The sequence below is a fragment of the Plodia interpunctella genome, chromosome 14 (assembly GCF_027563975.2).
Source record: "Plodia interpunctella isolate USDA-ARS_2022_Savannah chromosome 14, ilPloInte3.2, whole genome shotgun sequence".
Lineage (NCBI taxonomy): Eukaryota > Metazoa > Arthropoda > Insecta > Lepidoptera > Pyralidae > Plodia > Plodia interpunctella.
This window is the reverse complement of record NC_071307.1, coordinates 7,910,318-7,929,283: the sequence shown is the minus strand read 5'-3', so window position 1 is coordinate 7,929,283 and position 18,966 is coordinate 7,910,318. Positions and strand designations below refer to the sequence as shown.

Below are 18,966 nucleotides of genomic sequence, written 5' to 3'. Positions count from 1 at the left end.
TTAGAATCACATTCAATCTTCAATTGAAATTTTCTGTAAATGCAGTAACTGTCTTAGCCCAAAAAAAATGGAAAATTTAATAAAAATCTGACCCAGATGACTTTATTAGTGTTATCATTTTTTCGAGTTGATACTGCCCGAACGTCTTCTTCCGTGACGGTCTCTAGATTGCTTATTGTAAGCTGTACAACATTCATCAAATTTTATAGTCCGTCATACGGTCATTGCACAAAGAACGTTCAAATTGTTTGAAATGTGTAAGCATTTGGTTACCAATATTATTGTCGTGAACAGGTTGGGGCGCGCCCTGTCCCTGCTGCCCAAAGGAAGAAGCGCGTTCGTCCAGCGTGGCAGAGCTGAGACGGAAGGCTCACGAGCACTCCGCTGCACTACTCCACTCCCTAGCCAGCTTCCAGTCACGAGCATTACTCCCGTTGCCGCTTCATCTACCACCGTTACCGCTTTCTCTCCTACCGCCCGAGACGCAAGCCGCGCCCGCGGATCCGCCGAAACATCTTGAATAGTGTGGCCGTTTGTTTTCTACATAAAAGGTTACAAAATTCCCAAGTCTTAATTTTTTTCTAAATTACGTTATAATTTTTGGTTGATTAGGGTCAGTTGCCCAGTGAACTTTGATATTAAGTTTAGATACGCGCCGCTGATAAAATGAAATGACGAACTTTGAGTGGTTGTGCGCAGTTATGTTAATGTCAAAGTTGACTGATAGAATGCTCACTAAGACAGCCGTCTGGAATAATTTTCTAACTGTATGTATAAATAAATAACATTATAATTTATCATTTCCTGTTATTTTCAATGTTTCAAAAGATTTTATATAACTTCATCGATTTTTAAAGATGCATAATTTGATTCTTTTACAATTTTACGTGAATTCATGTGTGCCATATTTGAATTCTTGTGCCAACGCATTGTGCCATAAAAGTAATCTCTGTAAATAGTTTTATTTTTAATATACGATATTATTTATTAGCCACTATGAGTACATACTATGGACATTTGGATATGAAAGGACATTTTCATCCTTTAAACATTGCAGCTATAAGCAAACAATATAATATAGACTTAGTTATACATATAAATAATCAGTAAATATAATATAATAGTAATATTTCCAAAACATCAGAAATATTTGTCGCCTTACTTAAAAGCACTGTAAAATTGTCTATTTCCAATGAATGATATTTTTTTCAAAAACCGTTTTGAAACTGACAAGATTTCCTATGACGTCATGGTTGGGAGTCAATACTTTATTGAGAACAAAATAACAGAAAACGTACGTACGTAATTAATAAAAATTAATTGATAAATATTTTTTATCCAGTAAGATATTTTTAAACTCAGATTTAATTCTCAAATGCGTTTGTTAGTTCAGATATATATTATAGCTCAGACACATTCGATGCAATAAAAACTAATATCAGATGGAGAAATTGAGGAACTTTACTATATTTCTATTTTTAAATTTCAAATAATCGAAATAATATATTTTTTGTTTTTTTTTTATTAACATTAGGGAGTCCAAAGCTATTTTTTTCGCAATCAATCTCATACGCCCTACGTTTTTTCCTCCATTTTTAAATAGAGGCCGTGGCGTAAAAAAAATTATTTCGAAAAAAAAAGTTTTTAGGACAGTCTATTACATCAATACCAATCCAGTATTTGACCAAAACTGATGTGAATATTTCTGTTTATCATTAAAATAGCCTTAAGATGTATATAAATAAATAGAAAACTAATTATGTAATCATAGAGTTTTGCTGTTCGTATGTTGTCTTAGACTATTTTGTATATAATATAGTTATTATATAAATACTTCACGCCTACATTTTAGCCCTGTTATTCATAAAAAAATATAAAGCACACTTAAATTAAAGTATGTTTTGTCTTGTTCTGTCAATACCAAATTTTGTAAAGTACGATAGTGACAAAACGTACTTTAGCTTTTCTATGAATAACGGAGCGATATCCCAGATGTGATGATACATATTATGTAGGTATTTATCCATCTAAGAAATAAATAAATACATATGGAAAAATCCCATAGACTGAGTTGCCCCAAAAGTCGAGACTTGTGTTATGGGATACTAACTCAACAATAACATGACGATATTACAAGAAACCTCAATACAAGAAACCTCAATAAAATTTAATAAAATGTAACTTATTTTAACGTTTCATTGCCTAGTTTTAAAACCATGTGACAATTTTTTATATACTAGTGATATCGATTTCTTGCGTGAAAATCTGCAGGTCACTAAAAGCAAGTGCTCAAATCTCGTGTTGTTTCTCTCTAGATACGAAGTTAGACCGAGACGACAATACAATAGTCAGGACTCATAAAAATACTTCTTCAGGGAAATATTTTCAAAATTGTATACCAATTTGTTTTAATAAAAATGCGATCTCAAAATTCGTTATATATAAATATATAACCGCCCGCGCCATATTTGTATATAGGTATGAAAGAGAAAGGTATATAACCACTGCACCATGCACGAAATGGGGAATTGGTGGCGGGGCGTTGTAACATACTATAAGTACCTACTCGTAAAATATCTTAGTTATGTAATTAGTTGTTTTAATCATTACAAAATATACCATTATCTACAAACTGTTGTTTTATTTCTACTAAACATTAATAAAAGACCAGTGTCCGCTTGAAAAATAGACCGTTAAATTTTTGAAGATATAGTCGTGGTTATACGACCGTCAGTCTGTGTGACGTAAACCCTCTTTGGGATTGCTGCATGATATAAGTAATTATATTGGTATAAATATAGGTAGTACTGGAGCCAGCACTAGGAACTTTTTGATGCAAGTTACATATATTGCTATCTCTTTCATCTTTAGTCCGATTTCTCTTATGTATTGCGACAAATATAAATAGGTATAACTACAGACCCGTCATAGCAATATATATTACTTAGGTTGGATTAAAAAGTTTTTAATAGTGCCGGCTCCAGCTCAGCTTCATGATCAACTAAAGGCTTATATCCCTTAGTCACCTACGGGAGGATATTTTAAGGCGGGAACTACTCACAACTCGACTCTTCCTTTTAAAAATGAATAATTTATCGTATGAGAAGTCAATATAAAGCTAATACTCCACCTACAAGAGTATAAATAATATTATAAATGAAAGTATGTTTGTTACCTCTTCACGCTCTATCTTCTCGACCAATCTTCTTGAAAGTTTGCATACATGTATTTTGAAGTGTGGAGAAGGATATAGGGTACCTTTCATCCAAAATAACTGTTCCCGTGAGAAAAATACGCGGGCGAAGCCGCGGGCAAAAGCTAGTGAAGGATAAATCGAACTCATGTTATTGAGAGAAAGACATCAACGCACACAGATGCAATTTTTATTGATTGAAGTCAATTTTTGGTAATTTTTGCGTTAACAAAAATACATATTCATGAAAAATATACGAATTCTGTGTTAATTAGATTAAACATTTATTCTTCTAAAAAGGCTTCATCTGAAATCCATATGCATAGTTAGATCTGTATTTTTATTAATGTTTACGTGTAACGTCTTTATGCTTTTTTATATGTGGTATTTTAATAAACAAATTTCTATTCTAAATTTATATTACAAATTATTCCACAAAAAATATATTGTGAATAAAAAAATATTAAGCGAAAGGATGTCATGTAAAATAAAATAAAAAACCAATATATTTTTAAAGGCTTTATTTACATAAATAGTTGGTATAAAACTAAATAAATATCTCAAAAACATTGTCTTATTCTAAATCTTTTACAAAACTGTTACTACTTACATCTAAAGACATTATTTAAGTCCCTATTAATTCTTACATAACACAAAGATTTTCATCAAAAAAACTAATTAGACAAACCGTGTAATTTATGATAGAACTTTATAATAAAAAGGAGTTTTCAAACAGCTGTTTCATTTAAGTATACGAGAGTGGAGTTATCGTCTCTCGCCATTTACAAGTTTACACATTAATCATTTTTTAGACAAACGTTTACTTGGTTTTTATGCAAAAAGTTTTAAATAAAACGGTATTTGTTTAGAAATTTTAGTAATTTATGACTATTTTCCAGCTACCAGTGCAGTATTTAACGAAAAATACATGAATTAGAATTAAATAGACAACACTCGAACGATCGAAAGTTAGTTTTTGATGTAGTATTTTTACAACCAAGTTAATAATGTCACCTTTACCTAGAGTCTTTGTCTAGAATTCTCACTTTTTCCGATTAAAAGTATGTAATGAAGATAAATTTATAGAAGAAATATCCCATATTTCGAGATAAGTAGAAGTACGTTTTATTTTAACCATATAGAGTGGTACCAAATTTTATTGAATTCCGTACAGTCGATTTGGCGTGATTGATAATCGCTTTTTCTGTAGTTGCATTTTAACTGTATCAAGGACAACAACTACCCCTAATGGATCTTTTGCGACTATATTAAAAGCACCTTTTAACCTTGAAACTTTATTATGTACTATTGTTATATTACAGAGAAAAAAAATGGATAGGTTGATGTGCGGTCGACTGTACATATTTTAAATTCTAGTTTCACTAATTGCGATACTCCATTTTGATACAACTTTAGTCATAAACACGTCGGCGTTGTTTGCGACGAGTGGATTGTGGTATAATTGTTGATTAATGTCCCAACTTAAGATCCACGACTGTTTCTCTACTTTGTACAATTTATTGTCTTGGATTTTCTTGCGTTTAGTTACATGATTACGATCCAAAAGTATATTTTGCTTTTTTATATAAGAATTTTTTTGGTTAAAATATATTAGCTAATATTATAAACTGTAATGATTACAGAATGTTAACGAAACATTTTGATGACACTTAATTGTGAAATAGATGTTTTGTGGTTAAATTGTTTTGGGTCTTTTGTTTATTAATAAGCAGCGAGCGGCTACACCGATACGCAATTACTGACTCAATTTTATTATCAAATGCATGTATGTAGGTATTTGAATGCTAACACCAACAAATGTTGGTAAATAATGTTTTAATGTCTTAAGTTTTTTTCTCTGTTTAAGTTTTTTTCTCTGTTGTTTCTTAAGTTTTTGTCTGTTTCTTTAAGAAAATGAAGTTCTTAGACTACAAATTAATGCCACAATGTGGCCATTGGGATCTAGTGCGAAAATAAAAAATGATTTATTTCCGATTTCGCATGTGTGCATCGCGATTTATTTTCAAACTTCGAGCGCAGGTGCCTCTTCTAACCGTAACGTAAGCACATTCGTTTCGCACATTCACAAGTGAAGTTGAACGTTTATTTACATTAGGGAATATGTGAACAGGTGGTATATGAGATTTATATTATTTAAGGCCAGTGTCACCACTTTCTGATAATATATCATAGTGTAGACTGTCAGATAAACTAACTAAAAGATAAATCCGCCAGATGTTATAGGTCAGTTAAACATATTCATAGATACCTATACTCTCCATATTGTTACCGCTACCCGTCCAAAGTGACATATACCAGGCTATCAGATACTTTATCAGCAAGTGATACCGAATACTTCTTTCTATACATGATTACTGGTATCAAACGCAAAACCTCCTAAAGACTATTTGGGTACATCAAAACAAGCAACTTTTATTCTACGACTTTTCGTGTTCTTTTCGTTCTTTTTTTTTTCATTAAAAAATACAATCTAATTTGCGATAATCATAACTCCATGTAATAGCCAAGCAACACGAGACAGTACAGTAGCGTTTTGTAGCGGAATCGGACATAGAGTTAACGTTTTACAGAAACGACATTAAAACTAATAAAGGAAAATTTTTGTATTTATTACGTTTGGACAAAAGTCGTAAAACAAAAGGTGTTAGTCTCTATGTACCTTATGCGCCTTTGGAAGGTTATGCGTTAGAGGTATCTAATAAGTAACCCTGTATATTCGAACAAGGATATAAAATGACACTGCACCTTGTGTTTTGAATTGACGATTTTGACACTTCATAATATACTGGTCGGTTACGACATGTGTGAGTTCAAATGTATTATTTCAAGCTTCTTCCTGCTTCGAAAGGCATGTTAAGCCGTTAGCACTTGCACTTTGATGCAAAGTCTTTGCATCAAAACTTTGTCGCTTCGACTCCTGGACATGTCGGCTACACACTATCACCGAACAGATACCGACGCGAACAGAACATTGCTCAGTTTGTATGAGAGCTTCTCTTTACCGCAATGAAAAACCAGCAATGTATACAGAGGCTGCCAACAGTTTCGCGATGTAGCCTGTATTACAACAAGTCCCTGGTGCGCACGTTGCGTCGCACAGCGTTGTTGAATCCCTCCCTGTACTGGTAGAACACGTTACTTGATGATATGACATCGGGTACTGCCTCTGTACAAACAATAAATTATATGTAGCCTATGTTTGATTCGGATCATCCATACTAATATTATAAATGCGAAAGTGTATCTGTCTGTTTATCTATGTGTCTGACTGTAACGCTTTCAAGACGAAATCGCCAGAAAAATTTTGATGAAATTTGACATGCATGTAAATAACATGTTTTTAAAAATCAAGCACCAACCCATATGACTACAATGGGGGGTGAAAGTTTGTATGAAAATCATTTTTGTTTAAAATACACGCGGGCGAAGCCGCGAGCTAAGGATAGTTAATTATATCTATTCCAAATAACGTCTAAATCGGCCCGGCGGTTTAGCCGAAATCGTGGAAATATATGAGCATTGATTCTACTACATTTTACAAATATTCTTAATGTCACTGGCAAAAAATTTCTCCCTCATAAATAAAGAAAGATTCAGACTTAGGTACTTGATTATAAATCATTTTAATACAAACAGCGTTCCAGACTCATTTAAAGCAAATACGAACTACCACAGTACCTAAATCTCAAAAGCACACATTACATAAGCGGTAGGCGGTACAATGGGGGACAATTAACTCGTGCAAACATCTGAATCCCACCAGGGGGCGCTTATATCGCTACTGGTAATTACCTCACACGTGTTTGTGAATGTATTTAGTATTTAATTACTTGTGAACGATTTGTGTCGGTAATTATATTATTTTTATTTCTGTGTTAATGGCCGGTATTTAGCTTTTATTTAGTTTCACCAGATACTGTGTGTCTGCAATTAAATTAGCCTAACCCAACAATATTACATTTGAGCTGACCGGGTATCGAACCCGGGACCTCCAGTGTAGCAGTCCGGCATGATGCCCAATTAGGCCACGGAGGTCGTCAAATTACCGAAAGCAAACAGTCTATCAAATCAAAGTTCGACAAAACGAATAGGAATCAGATAGATAGGATAACAATGGTAACAGAAGGTCGGGGAGACGCAAATCAAACAACAGAATCAATTTCTAGAGCCGCCAGCGCGGCAACAATTAGTTTAAACAGGCAGACTCATTATAACTTCGCTTTAGTACAGTCGGCTAAATATTTTCTCTGTTACATTCGCGCGTGTACCAAAAAATAAAGCTAAAGAATTTGAAGATTCGTCAGTGATTTTACTACCGATCGCCTGCATGACGTTAATCGTGCTTGGGAATGCTGTTGCTGCCTATCAGCTGCTAAGGCTGTGTTTTTATAGTTAAATCGTCCCATCCTAGGGCGAAAAATACATCGAATTGTATTTATCGTATCGGTTGCTCCAGTAAATTTTGATGTTAATTTTAACCTGCGCACAAAAACGCATAGTACGCAGCACGTTTTGTCTTATAGGCGGCGGCGACGCGCATATTGCTGTGCAAACTATATGTAATGTAGCAACGCCAAAATACTTCGTAGACATGCTACGAAGTTCGTAGCGCTGTTGACAGCTACGACAATTTATAATTACGGTTCGGAACATCGGAAATTTTGTTTTACTTTTAATAGACTACAGATATTAGTCATCGACTGAAACCACTATAACATAAATAGGAGAGTGCAAACGCAGCTTAACTTATTTTCGTCAATTTCTTATCAAACCACATCTATACTATAGAGGACTAATATCTCTATAAAGAGTAGAAAATAAATGAAGGCTTAGCAACATTGGGTGTTTAATCAATCGTGTCCATTATATTTGGTGTTGCAATGACAAAAAATGTAGTTATAAAATCGTTTTTTTACGTGTGTTTTTTGTTCATGGGGAATTTAGCATGTTATTTTCAATGTTAAGAAAGAATTATTATTTCTTAAGATTGACAAGATATATTTTTTCATTATGGAGACTGTACCTACTCTATAACAATATGGATTCAGAGACGCCGAGCGAATTTCCTCTCAATCCCATTACAAATCGCGTTGAGATTATTAAACAGTCACCTTAACGAGAATAGGGGGTGTTCGGGGTGGAGGAGGGGGAGGGGGAAGGGGTGCTGAGTCAATTTTATGTTAAGGACCGGTGTACAGTAGAGAAATGTACGTATTAATGTTACAACTGTCTTTTTAAAGTCGGGAATTGTTGGATGATTACGAAATAAATTCTTTGCGAGTGTAATTATCTTACATAATTATTTAACCTCCCATTACAATAAACATATTCAAATAGGGTAGTTGACAAGGTCAGAGAATTGTAAAAAATATGTACAATCTAGATCAAATTGATATATTTAGGAACATTATGATAATTTATAGACTGTAACAATGCAGCTGGATAAGATTTAAACTTGGTTGGAAAGTCAAAAAGTATGAAATTATAAAACTCAACTATCATAAAAAAACTAAAATTTTGAAATAAATTTTATTAAGAAGTCATCACCATAAACGTAATATTTAATGTAGCTGTCGATCAAATATATCTCTGTTCGTGTCATTTAGCATGGAGCGTTTGGACGAGTCCAAAAATGTATGATTTTATTTTTGTCATATCTCTGATCTAAGCATTGTCATTATCACAGTATATTTTTTCACTGGTGTTTCTAATAATATAAGGGCCTTCCAATAGTCATCAAAATAAAAAAAAATGTCAACTAGCCTATTCGATAGGTTAGCATTTTGCATCCTTACATACGTATATGTATGACATAAGATTATTATCTTACGTATTCGTAGTAAGGATGCAAAATGATGCAAAATATGCTTTGTTCAAAGACGTAATTGTGTATTCACTCAGAGAACAGAGGACGAAGTGTGTGTTTGCATTCACTTCTCACTATCGAGTCGATTCACAGTGAGACACAGCTGTATTTATTACATGTAGGAGTATATCTAAAGTGAAATGTATTAAAACTTACATTGTTATATTACTGAGAAAAAATTATATATAAATTTATATTTAAAAAATGGTAAACCCTTCTGGCATTATTATAATACTGGACTAACACTGTTTAAATTAGTTTCTTTCAGCATTTCTTCTCAGCAGTGGTCGTTCCGATATTCTAGCAATTTGTAACTTTAGTACTTAAATATTATTTAATTTAGAATATGACGTGTAAAAGTGGATTGAAGGACTAATTTCTGAACAAATTATTTGATTTTAATTATGACGAAATTACAGTCAATACTTTAAAATTTAAGACTTAAGCGGATTCAAAGTTCGGGCTATCAAATTCATAGTCGAGAATGAAACTGGAAAATATGCATATAAACCATAGATTTAGAAAGAGGGAAGACAAAAGAAATCTGTTATACCCCCGTATAAGGCTTTGGCTAGGTGGCTAAAAATTTTATATTGATAGAATTATAAAAAAAAAACAATTTATTGTAATTTATCAAAAATACTGAATAACAAACAATGTAGCCGAATCCTAATCCGCCAAACGATTCACTGTCTATTAAAACTCCACCGCGACGAAATTATACGCGATTAATATACTGGAATCGAGTGGGGGGCGAGATCAGGTGTTCGATCCCCGGGCGGGTGTCGGCCAAATGAATATTAACAACCCTTTCGGGGTAGATAATTGAAAATAATAGGTCCGCTTGTAACTCGACGTATGATTAACGTTATGTGATAATAGAGTGTGAGCAATTTCTGATATTGTTGAGTTTTTAGAAAATGAAATATTCTGTTAGATACTATAATATATATTCTGTAAGATACTATAATAATTTATGAACTATAAAATGGCGTCAGCAACAATATAAAAAAGTCCAGAATGCAAATGCAATATTAAATACTTATTTTCATGTACGCAAATAAAACTTGAGAATGCACGAAAATTTGTCTAGTAAATGAAACTTTTATACTCTCTTGTGTCTCCTCGAGCAGAAAGGACCCAGTCAAGACGCCTAACGCGGTAAATAGTATTTGAGTGAAAAAATTCATGTCAAGGTCTTTGTGGTCTAATTTCTGAAAAGAAGTCAAATTGACTTCGAGAGAAGTCGGGAAGTCATTAATGATCAAAAAGCCTATGGGGCTTCTTTACTAATTTCTACATGAAATAATTCATTATATGACTTTATGCATTTAATAAGAGAAAATAAGAATTTGATCTTACCTGTTCGCTGCACCTGCGACAAAGGCACTATCCGACCGAAGAAATCTTTGTGTACCTGAAACAAAAAAAAATCACACGTCCTTTCTCAGATAAATTTCAAAAAACATTTTCGAAATCATTGACATTTTTAAAATTCCAAAATTATATGTATTCCACGTAATGTCACCAACAAATTCAAATAATTACTATCTATAATATAATACAACATTTTCTCTCTTTTATACCCTTTATCTCTGAAAGGTTGACCGTTATATAATGCTAACTGCATGAAGTCCACACTTTACTAGTATTTTCTACATTAAAGCTTAGATAAAAGTACCGAATTCTTAAATGATCACTACAGTTCTTAACAAACCAGTAGGAACACAACATCGTTAAAAACTTAGAATTTCATAAAAGTTTTTAAATCATAACCTATGCAACGGGAAAACCCACTTAGCTACGTACCTTAGTATTTGCAATAAAATTCCTGATATTTTTATACATACAAAGATAACAATTCAATTTCCTTATAAGCTGAGGAACCCTAATAAAAACATAGTCGCAGAGCTCACACTCGCAATTAGTGTCACAACTCGAGTGGAGACTCGTTAGCGAGAATGTGGCTGGGATACGTCGTTACTGACAAACACACAGACGTACTTTGTTTTTTTTTAAACGAGTTTCTTTTTTGTTCGTTCAAAGTGTGAAGTCTACAAAAGAATTTTTGAAAATGGTGACATTTAAGATCAAATAATTAAAATGTTATTTTCAACACACTTGCAGGTTTTTCATAGCGCTTAGCTTTTTTGCCTACACTACATAGTAGAAAACAAAGTCGCTACCCGCTGTCTGTGCCTATGTATGCTTAGATCTTTAAAACTATGCAAAGGATTTTGATGCGGCGAGATTTTTAAATAAATAGTGTGATTCCTGAGGAAGGTTGAGGTGTATAATTTGTTATGGTTTTGCCCGAGTGAAGCCGGGATGGGCCGCTAGTCAATAACATAACTAAATAGTAGGAACTTGTATCAAAAATGCGTAATGGTACAACGCTATAGTCTTCATTGCACTTTTTTTTATTATTTGACAACATTTGGAAAAAAATTAAAGCCTTTAAACTGTACATTATTCTCATGTGGGGTGGGCGAAGCTATCAATATTTAACGCCTGGCATTTTTTAATCTCAATTCCAACAAATAATCCCACCACACAACTAAACGCATTCGAGTTTCGAAACTTGTCGCTCTGCCTACTTCGTAAGGGACAAATATATCTATATTTGAAAAAATAACGAGCTAGCCGCATACCCAAAGGACACACGCGACGGTTAAACTAGCAGTAAGTACAATATAATTCTCTTAAATTATGCAAGAATTTTCCAAAAGATTTCATTTCTCCAACATAACAATCACAGAACAATATCATTTGTGTCCAGCGGCCTGAAATCTTTTATGAATAGTTTATGGGCTTTTGCTATTTGTGCGTGAGACTATCGTTTGAGATGAAATAAAAACAAAGCTACTTCGCTCATAACGGCATCAATAAGACCTTTAGGACAAAGGGTGTGGTGTGAATGTAGATACTAAGAGATTTCGTCAATATTTATTTTTTTATACTAACCAGAATGCAAACAGACACAGCGGTCCATCCGATGGGAAGTAGTCAGTCAATAGATCAATTATCTTTATTGACTATTAGTACAGATAAAAATCACAAATTATTACTAGATCTTAGACCACAATAATGATAGAATTTTTATGTGTGGTCGCAGTTAACGCCTATAGATGCCTGCGGCACCAGGGTTGTTATTCGCGCGTTGCTTATTCTGTGGTAGGCCACAGAATTGTCAATGTACCCTGGGTGTCAATGGTCAATTGTCACAGTACGGTGTAGTTACTCTGTCTCTCTCACCCTTCGAACCAAACCACTGTTTGGCGGCAAAATAGATGAGGAATACCTCTCTAATGTAACCTTTAATAACACCCGGTACTGTACTCTCGATATACTCACAATTTTACAAAAAAACATAACAGTGATAAGTCCGTCCTTCAAGTATCCTAACTCATGGAGTGCCATTAAATAAGTATTGGTGAGGTTAACCCGAGATTGTATGTACATAAAACTACACACCGACCCGCGTAAATTCACTGCAAATCACCGTTATTACCGGTGCATACAGGTTTGTGTGGGATGGTTGGACGTGGAGGTGACTGTACGAGGCAAATGCCCAATTCGCCATAAATATGTTTCGGCACATAAAGGATGTATTTCCACGCTGATTTATTGTTATTATGGGGATGGAATAATATGATTGTGGTATATAAGCCGTGTCGTATATATAATTGCGGTGGTATGTGATAGAAAAGAATAGATTAAGTTTGATTATGTGACACAAATAGCTTATCCTGGCTTAATGTCATCAAAATTTGTAACAATGGTCTGACAACTAAAGGTAGATGATGAATAATGGGAGGAGAAAAATAGTAAACCGAAACTCAGGGCTCCGTCGCTCTATGGCGGCGGAAGAAACCGGGATACTTAGACTTTATTTACAAAGTCTAATTCATGCTTATGCTCCTGAATCTACTCCATTTAACGAAGAAATAAAATCATTTTAAACCTAGATAAGACGAAAATGTAAGAAAACGGACACTGACACAGGCTCCGACGCTCAACGGCTGAAGAAGGTCCCGCAAAAACGCTCAGATGAGAAAGAGAGACAAAAAGAAATGTTTTTCAAACATGAAATAAAAAGTAAACTGATAAAAAACTTCTTTCTCAGACAATATACCTTCAGTTAACAAATAACGCAGTAACAAAGCATATAACTCGAACACTTGGGTGATACCGTAAATAGAGCGGTAGTGTATTTACGACGCCGCACAAATAAGTATCGGGTTCTCCTTCCACTTGGAACAATGAAAAATGACCGGCGTAAAATTGCGCCGATCCGAACTGAATCCGCGCGCGGCCCTGCTTAAGAAAACTGTGGGGCGGACTTGGGGAGATGATTTTATTTATTTATTTTTCTGTTATTGCTAGGACCATCCAACCTGCCGGTCCTATGGTTAAATATTGGACTAAGGTTCATTTACTAACGTATATAATAAGTTATTAGCATAAACTTAAGAATATTGTTACTAACATGATTGTTGATCGGAGCGGACAATTCAATTTATTTATTGAAAATTAGGTATATATCAGGTATTGTTGAATGTTCTATTGTCAGTTCACTTTATGTCACGTTATTTATTTGTTATTAATTGACTAGCTTTTGCCCACGGCTTCACCCGCGTTCATTTCATGTGACTTATATCAATAGGTATCTCGGGTTCTAAACAAAACGTATCGCGATATAACCTATACCAGATTTTAAGTTACGACCATCCCCTATATATATGTATAGATAACTTTTTTCTTCATAGACAAACAAGCTCGATTCTATTTTAACATGCTTTTCTTGTTAGAAATTAATTTTCATTTCTCGTCTCGTCTTTCATCTCGTTTTTTTAATAGTTATAACATGTCCCACTGCTGGGCGAAAGCCTCCCCCCTCTCATTCCATATGGAAATATATACCTGTCTCAAGTCTTTTCGATTCATCTCTCTGTCGAAATCTCCAAGTTCATTCGACCATTTAGTCCTGGGCCTGCCTCATTATCTGAGCCCGTCAGTGGGTAGATTTTTACCTTTCTATATTAACTTTCGCCTGCTCATACACCAAGTATTTGGGAATTTCGGGATAAAAAGTACCCTATGTGTTATTCCACGTTATATTCTGCCCAAACTTCATAACAATCGATCCAGTAGATTTTGCGTGAAAAAGTAACAAACATACACACGTAATCCTCACAATCTTTCGCGTTTATAATATTAGTACGATGTTACAAACTCATTCGTAGCACGCCCGCGGCGGCCCTGTCTGGGCGCGCGCTCTATTTTCCTATTTGCGCGGCAGATTGGCTCTGATTGCATTGTTTGCAAGGCGGGGCAAACTGATACCTACGGCTAGGGGCGTAGCTAATGCCATATCAATGATACGGGGCCACCGGACTGTTGGGGCCCCTAACGTGTGTAAGTAAAAATTGTAAATGTTATCTACATTGTCACTAAATCTCGTGTTTCTACTAAACTAAACATACTCATAAAAAAAAACTGTCATACGTGCTTCTCTGTCTCTTTTTTCCCGGGTTGAGCATGCGCCTAAGTCAACAATTCAACATCCTATGTACAATGACTAACTATTGAGAGTAATATTTACTCGTTTTATCTCATTGTTACAGTCGAAGAGTTATTCATAAAAAACCTGTTATTCATAAAAAGATAAAGCATACTTTAAACTAAAGTATGTTCTGTCATTGTCGCACTTTACAATATTTTAGATTGACAGAACGAGACAAAACATATTTTAAATTAAAGTATATTATAACTCGTTATGAATTAAACTTTACCCTTCATTTGGACCCCCAAAAAAGTGTGATCCAAGGCACGCTACGCCACTGCCTACGTCCCTGGGCACTGAGCGGAAAAATGTTCCATCCCATACTGTTTGCGATAAATATTTGATGGCGGATACAATGTTTAAAGTTTCGATTGTTTTTGCGGTCGAAATGACCGCTCTATTTGGTACCTAGTATTGGCGGGTACCTATTGAATGTTTTACAATTATTTAAGCTCTAAGTTCTTATTTTTAGTAACTTAAAATATACCCGTTACTTTTGTATACTATATACCTTATTATCTACTAAAGGAGTACAGGGTACTAAATTATTTGTTCATTACACAACTTATACCAAAATTTCAATCAATATGTCATGTTAGCTTGTGTTTAACGTGTGGTGCGTTAAACGTTTCTACTTGGCGTTAAGTCCAATAAAACAATTAATAAATTAAACCCCCATCCAAATTCAATAACACCAAAATAATTTACAAACGACGCCACATGTGACACCACACATCCCATAAAAAACAAAGTCGTTAAATACAATATCCCCCATTCGGATTGACAATGTCTTCCATATCGTGTATATTGGCGATATTGGCAATATACGAGTAAATCTTCGACGTCACCCCGCCGATAACTTTTATGAGTGCGAAATTGTGTTTATGCGAGCGCGGGTAGGTCGAGATTCTGCCGCGGCGGCGCCACCAGCGCGTAATCGGAAATATTGCGGGAGAACGAAGTTGCTGTGGTACGAAGTTGAAGCTCAAGCGGTTATCAAATATACCCGACTTTATAAAGCGACAGAGGATAGGTAAAGATTTAACAAGAGCCCTCTAACGCGTCATCGTAATCTCGGAAGTTTGCTGTGGTACAAAATTATGGTAGATGCGGGTATATTTGTTTCTGCGAGCGGAGGTAGGTCGAGATCCAACCGCGGCGACGCCACCAGCGCGTAATTGGAAATGTTATGGGAGAACCAAGTCTGCTGTGGTACAACATTGAGGCATAAGCGGGACTTGTATATATGACCTAGAAACTAAATTAACACGTCGCGTGACTTACGCATCTCACCAAGTGATTGCATTAACGCGCTTTTGTGACCACGGATAAAAATTCGCTTGAAGATTTACATAGGAACTAGCGTTGCCTTTTTATTTAGAGCCACAACTGTTAATATTGGGTGATCTATGACTAGTTTAGCTTTGTCTTTTTGCCTATTCTCATTTTCATTTACAAAGATTTTTAAAAACATTCAACATTTAGGTTACGCAGTTAAAAACTAATATAATTAACAATATGAATTTAAATAAGTCTCTGAACGTATCTGTACTTATAACATACATTAAGTATATTCGTTCTGTAATAATAACGATTTAATTGAAAAATCTTGCTCGAATTATTTAATACTGGTCTCTCGCACTACGACTTCTTATAATTTGGACCTCAGTTATGGCCTTCCGCGACTAGTATTACAGTATAACAAACTCGTAATTGGTTTGGTGGCCACAACAACCACAACGATATTGTTCCAGCAATATCTGTACTTTACAGCCTAGCTGCACTTCCTTCCTGTCTCTCATGATGAAGTATTACATTTTATATTTTTCTCGTCAGAGACTATACTTAGGGTTTAAAGAATAGTCTTTAAACCCTAAGTAAGATAACCTAAGTAAAGTAACCCTAAGTAAGACAGGAAGGAAGTGCAGCTAGGTTGTAAAGTACAAATACTTAAGGGACTTACATAGATTGCATACTTTGCGTTAACGTCACAGTTGACGGTGCAACCCAGCCTTAGTAATAGGGTAGTCATCGAGTCAAATCAAAAACTTTTTTCCGAATGTCAGAAACAAACTGTATTGTAAGGCTTGTATAACAGTGAGAACAGGTGGTGTCACCGTTTTTGGTGTCAAAAAGAGTTAATTACTCGTATACTATTAAAATAATGAATCATACAATAAATAGATTTGGTCATTAAAGTGACATTTGATAATCGTGTGATTATGCATGATCTTAAACATTTAATTTTTTACTCAGACAGCATGAATAGGGTTGTTTTTAAACCCTACGAGAGCAGAATAACCAAAGTACAGTTAGAAAGCAATATTTTGCTACGAAACATGACTTCTACGGACGTAGCGCTAGTCGTAGCACTTCGTAGGCCGGCTACACACGTAGTGCTACGTACTATTGTGTCAGATCGATGGTTGCTGGTGTCCATTGGCTGCGGAGTTTTCTTACCATCTGGAAACCCGCATATTCGTTTGCCTACTACACTATATATAATAAAATGTTAATTACATATAATAAAGGTCGTGATTTTGCTGTGAAACCAGTAATGTCTTTCAATATTTCATTGATGTTTATTGAGAAAGACTGTTAATTGTGATTCTAGATACTCAAGTACATTTTCTTGTGTTAGATATTTAAAAAAAGTGTTTATTGGGTAATTTAGTTCTATATTTAAATAAGTTATGAGAAGTTTTAAGTTGGACATCCTTATATCAGGAGGTTCCGCTTTTTCATAATTTAAAATAACAAAACATATAAAATTATTAATCTAATTCTATATTACTATCTAATTCTATATTACTTGAATGAAGACTATTTTCGTATGGAGCGAAACTATGTACAATCATCAGTTTTGCAGGCAGAAGCTAGCTCGAAAGTAAAAATTCAATGAAAGTAACAAATAGCCACACACATAGTAAATTATTACGAAACACGATATGTAGGGATGCTCTCAGGCAAATTGCATGATCGGCAAACGATTTGTTTCGGGTAGAACGCGCTCTAAATTGAGTAATTGATGCGCGAGGTAAGAGCGATCGTCTATCAGTGTCAGTGGAGTTGAAGGTTTACAAATAACACGAGAAATCATAATAAAATCGATAAATATTGATATTTTGGCAGCAATAATTTGGTAAACTTCTGTCAGTGTCGATACACACACTGAAATACCAATAAGGGTTTTTTATGTCATTGTCGTTAAGAGTGATCGTGTTGCATTCTAAATGTTTCGAAAAAACCGCGTCCGCGGATCGGTAAATCGTAGATTTGTCGGAACCCGATCCTGGGTGCCCAATCAGGTCATGCATATTATAATAATGCATTGTAATCCAAACGTGTATACAACATTTCAGTTCAACTGGTTCAGTTTACAGTAGTAAATTTTAGCTCAATTTAAAGATATCTGGTTCAAAATTGAGTTGCAAAATTCCACATACATTGCAAGTTAAATAAAAGATTGCAAAATTGCGTAAAATTAATTTCGCTATATAAATCCATGTCCATTTCTGATGTATTCTTAATATATATTCGGAATAGCTAGTCAACTTAATTCGGTCGTACAACTAGGGATGCCGGTGACCGAGCCAAGTGAAGAGGAAAAATTAGGAAAGTGGTAACTGGGATCCAACGGCTGAGAAAACCGAAACGGTTGACGTTAGATAATGCGTTTAGCATTAAGTCTGCCTTTTGTACTTTCACAAATCGTATTTTGTGCGATAAACGGTCAGATGTCAAAAAGAGAGAGAGAGAGATAGTAATCTCATTACGAAGACGTGTCAAAACTTATGATACCTAACTTGAAGTGCATCAAAGATTCTATCCTAGCTCATAAATGCAATGTTGGTAGATTTTCTGACATGCACACACAAAGTAGCAAGCTCAGTTTTCAAACCACCAAAACATATAACCAACCACGTTTGTTACTCAAAAAAACCTCATTTAACACTTGAAAGGAGCCAGAAAAGCGATAAGGCTAAAGTCACAAAATTCTCCCTGAAGTCTCGTTTAGTTTACGACGTGGCCGTTCTTTGGACGTCATTTGCTAATCTTTTATAGCGGCCGTCATGTAAACACCACCATATTGCGGTGCTCGTATCTGATTACCGCAAACAGTGCTGAAAGCCGTGGTCGGCTTTGATTACATCCATTCATGGGCAAAAAGCCAGTCGTAATATACTTTAGTGTCCAGCTTTAGCTCTTACTGCCATATCTATCATATATGTATATTGTTGATGTGGAAAAGTGGCAGTTTACGTTGCTTACTTACGTTGACGTGTGCGTACAATTGTATACAATTCTTACGCATACGGT

The 18,966-nt window shown here is 34.8% G+C and overlaps 2 protein-coding genes across 2 annotated transcripts in view; one reads left to right on the top strand and one right to left on the bottom strand.

The window, feature by feature from the left end:
- The window catches only part of Drgx (Dorsal root ganglia homeobox), a gene marked incomplete at its 5' end in the record, with an annotated part of 68,499 nt that extends 65,873 nt beyond the window's left edge, over positions 1-2,626 (top strand). The window contains one exon of the mRNA XM_053755153.1: positions 295-2,626. Within this exon, the coding sequence (XP_053611128.1) occupies positions 295-524 (230 nt within the window). The remainder of the gene's footprint in view (positions 1-294) is intronic.
- A 1,082-nt stretch (positions 2,627-3,708) lies between these two features.
- The window catches only part of cutlet, a 42,535-nt gene continuing 27,277 nt past the window's right edge, over positions 3,709-18,966 (bottom strand). The window contains exons 16-17 of the mRNA XM_053754836.1: positions 10,443-10,497; positions 3,709-6,380 (exon numbers count right to left, since the gene is read on the bottom strand). Coding sequence (XP_053610811.1) covers positions 6,277-6,380; positions 10,443-10,497 — 159 coding nt within the window. The 3' untranslated portion in view covers positions 3,709-6,276. The remainder of the gene's footprint in view (positions 6,381-10,442; positions 10,498-18,966) is intronic.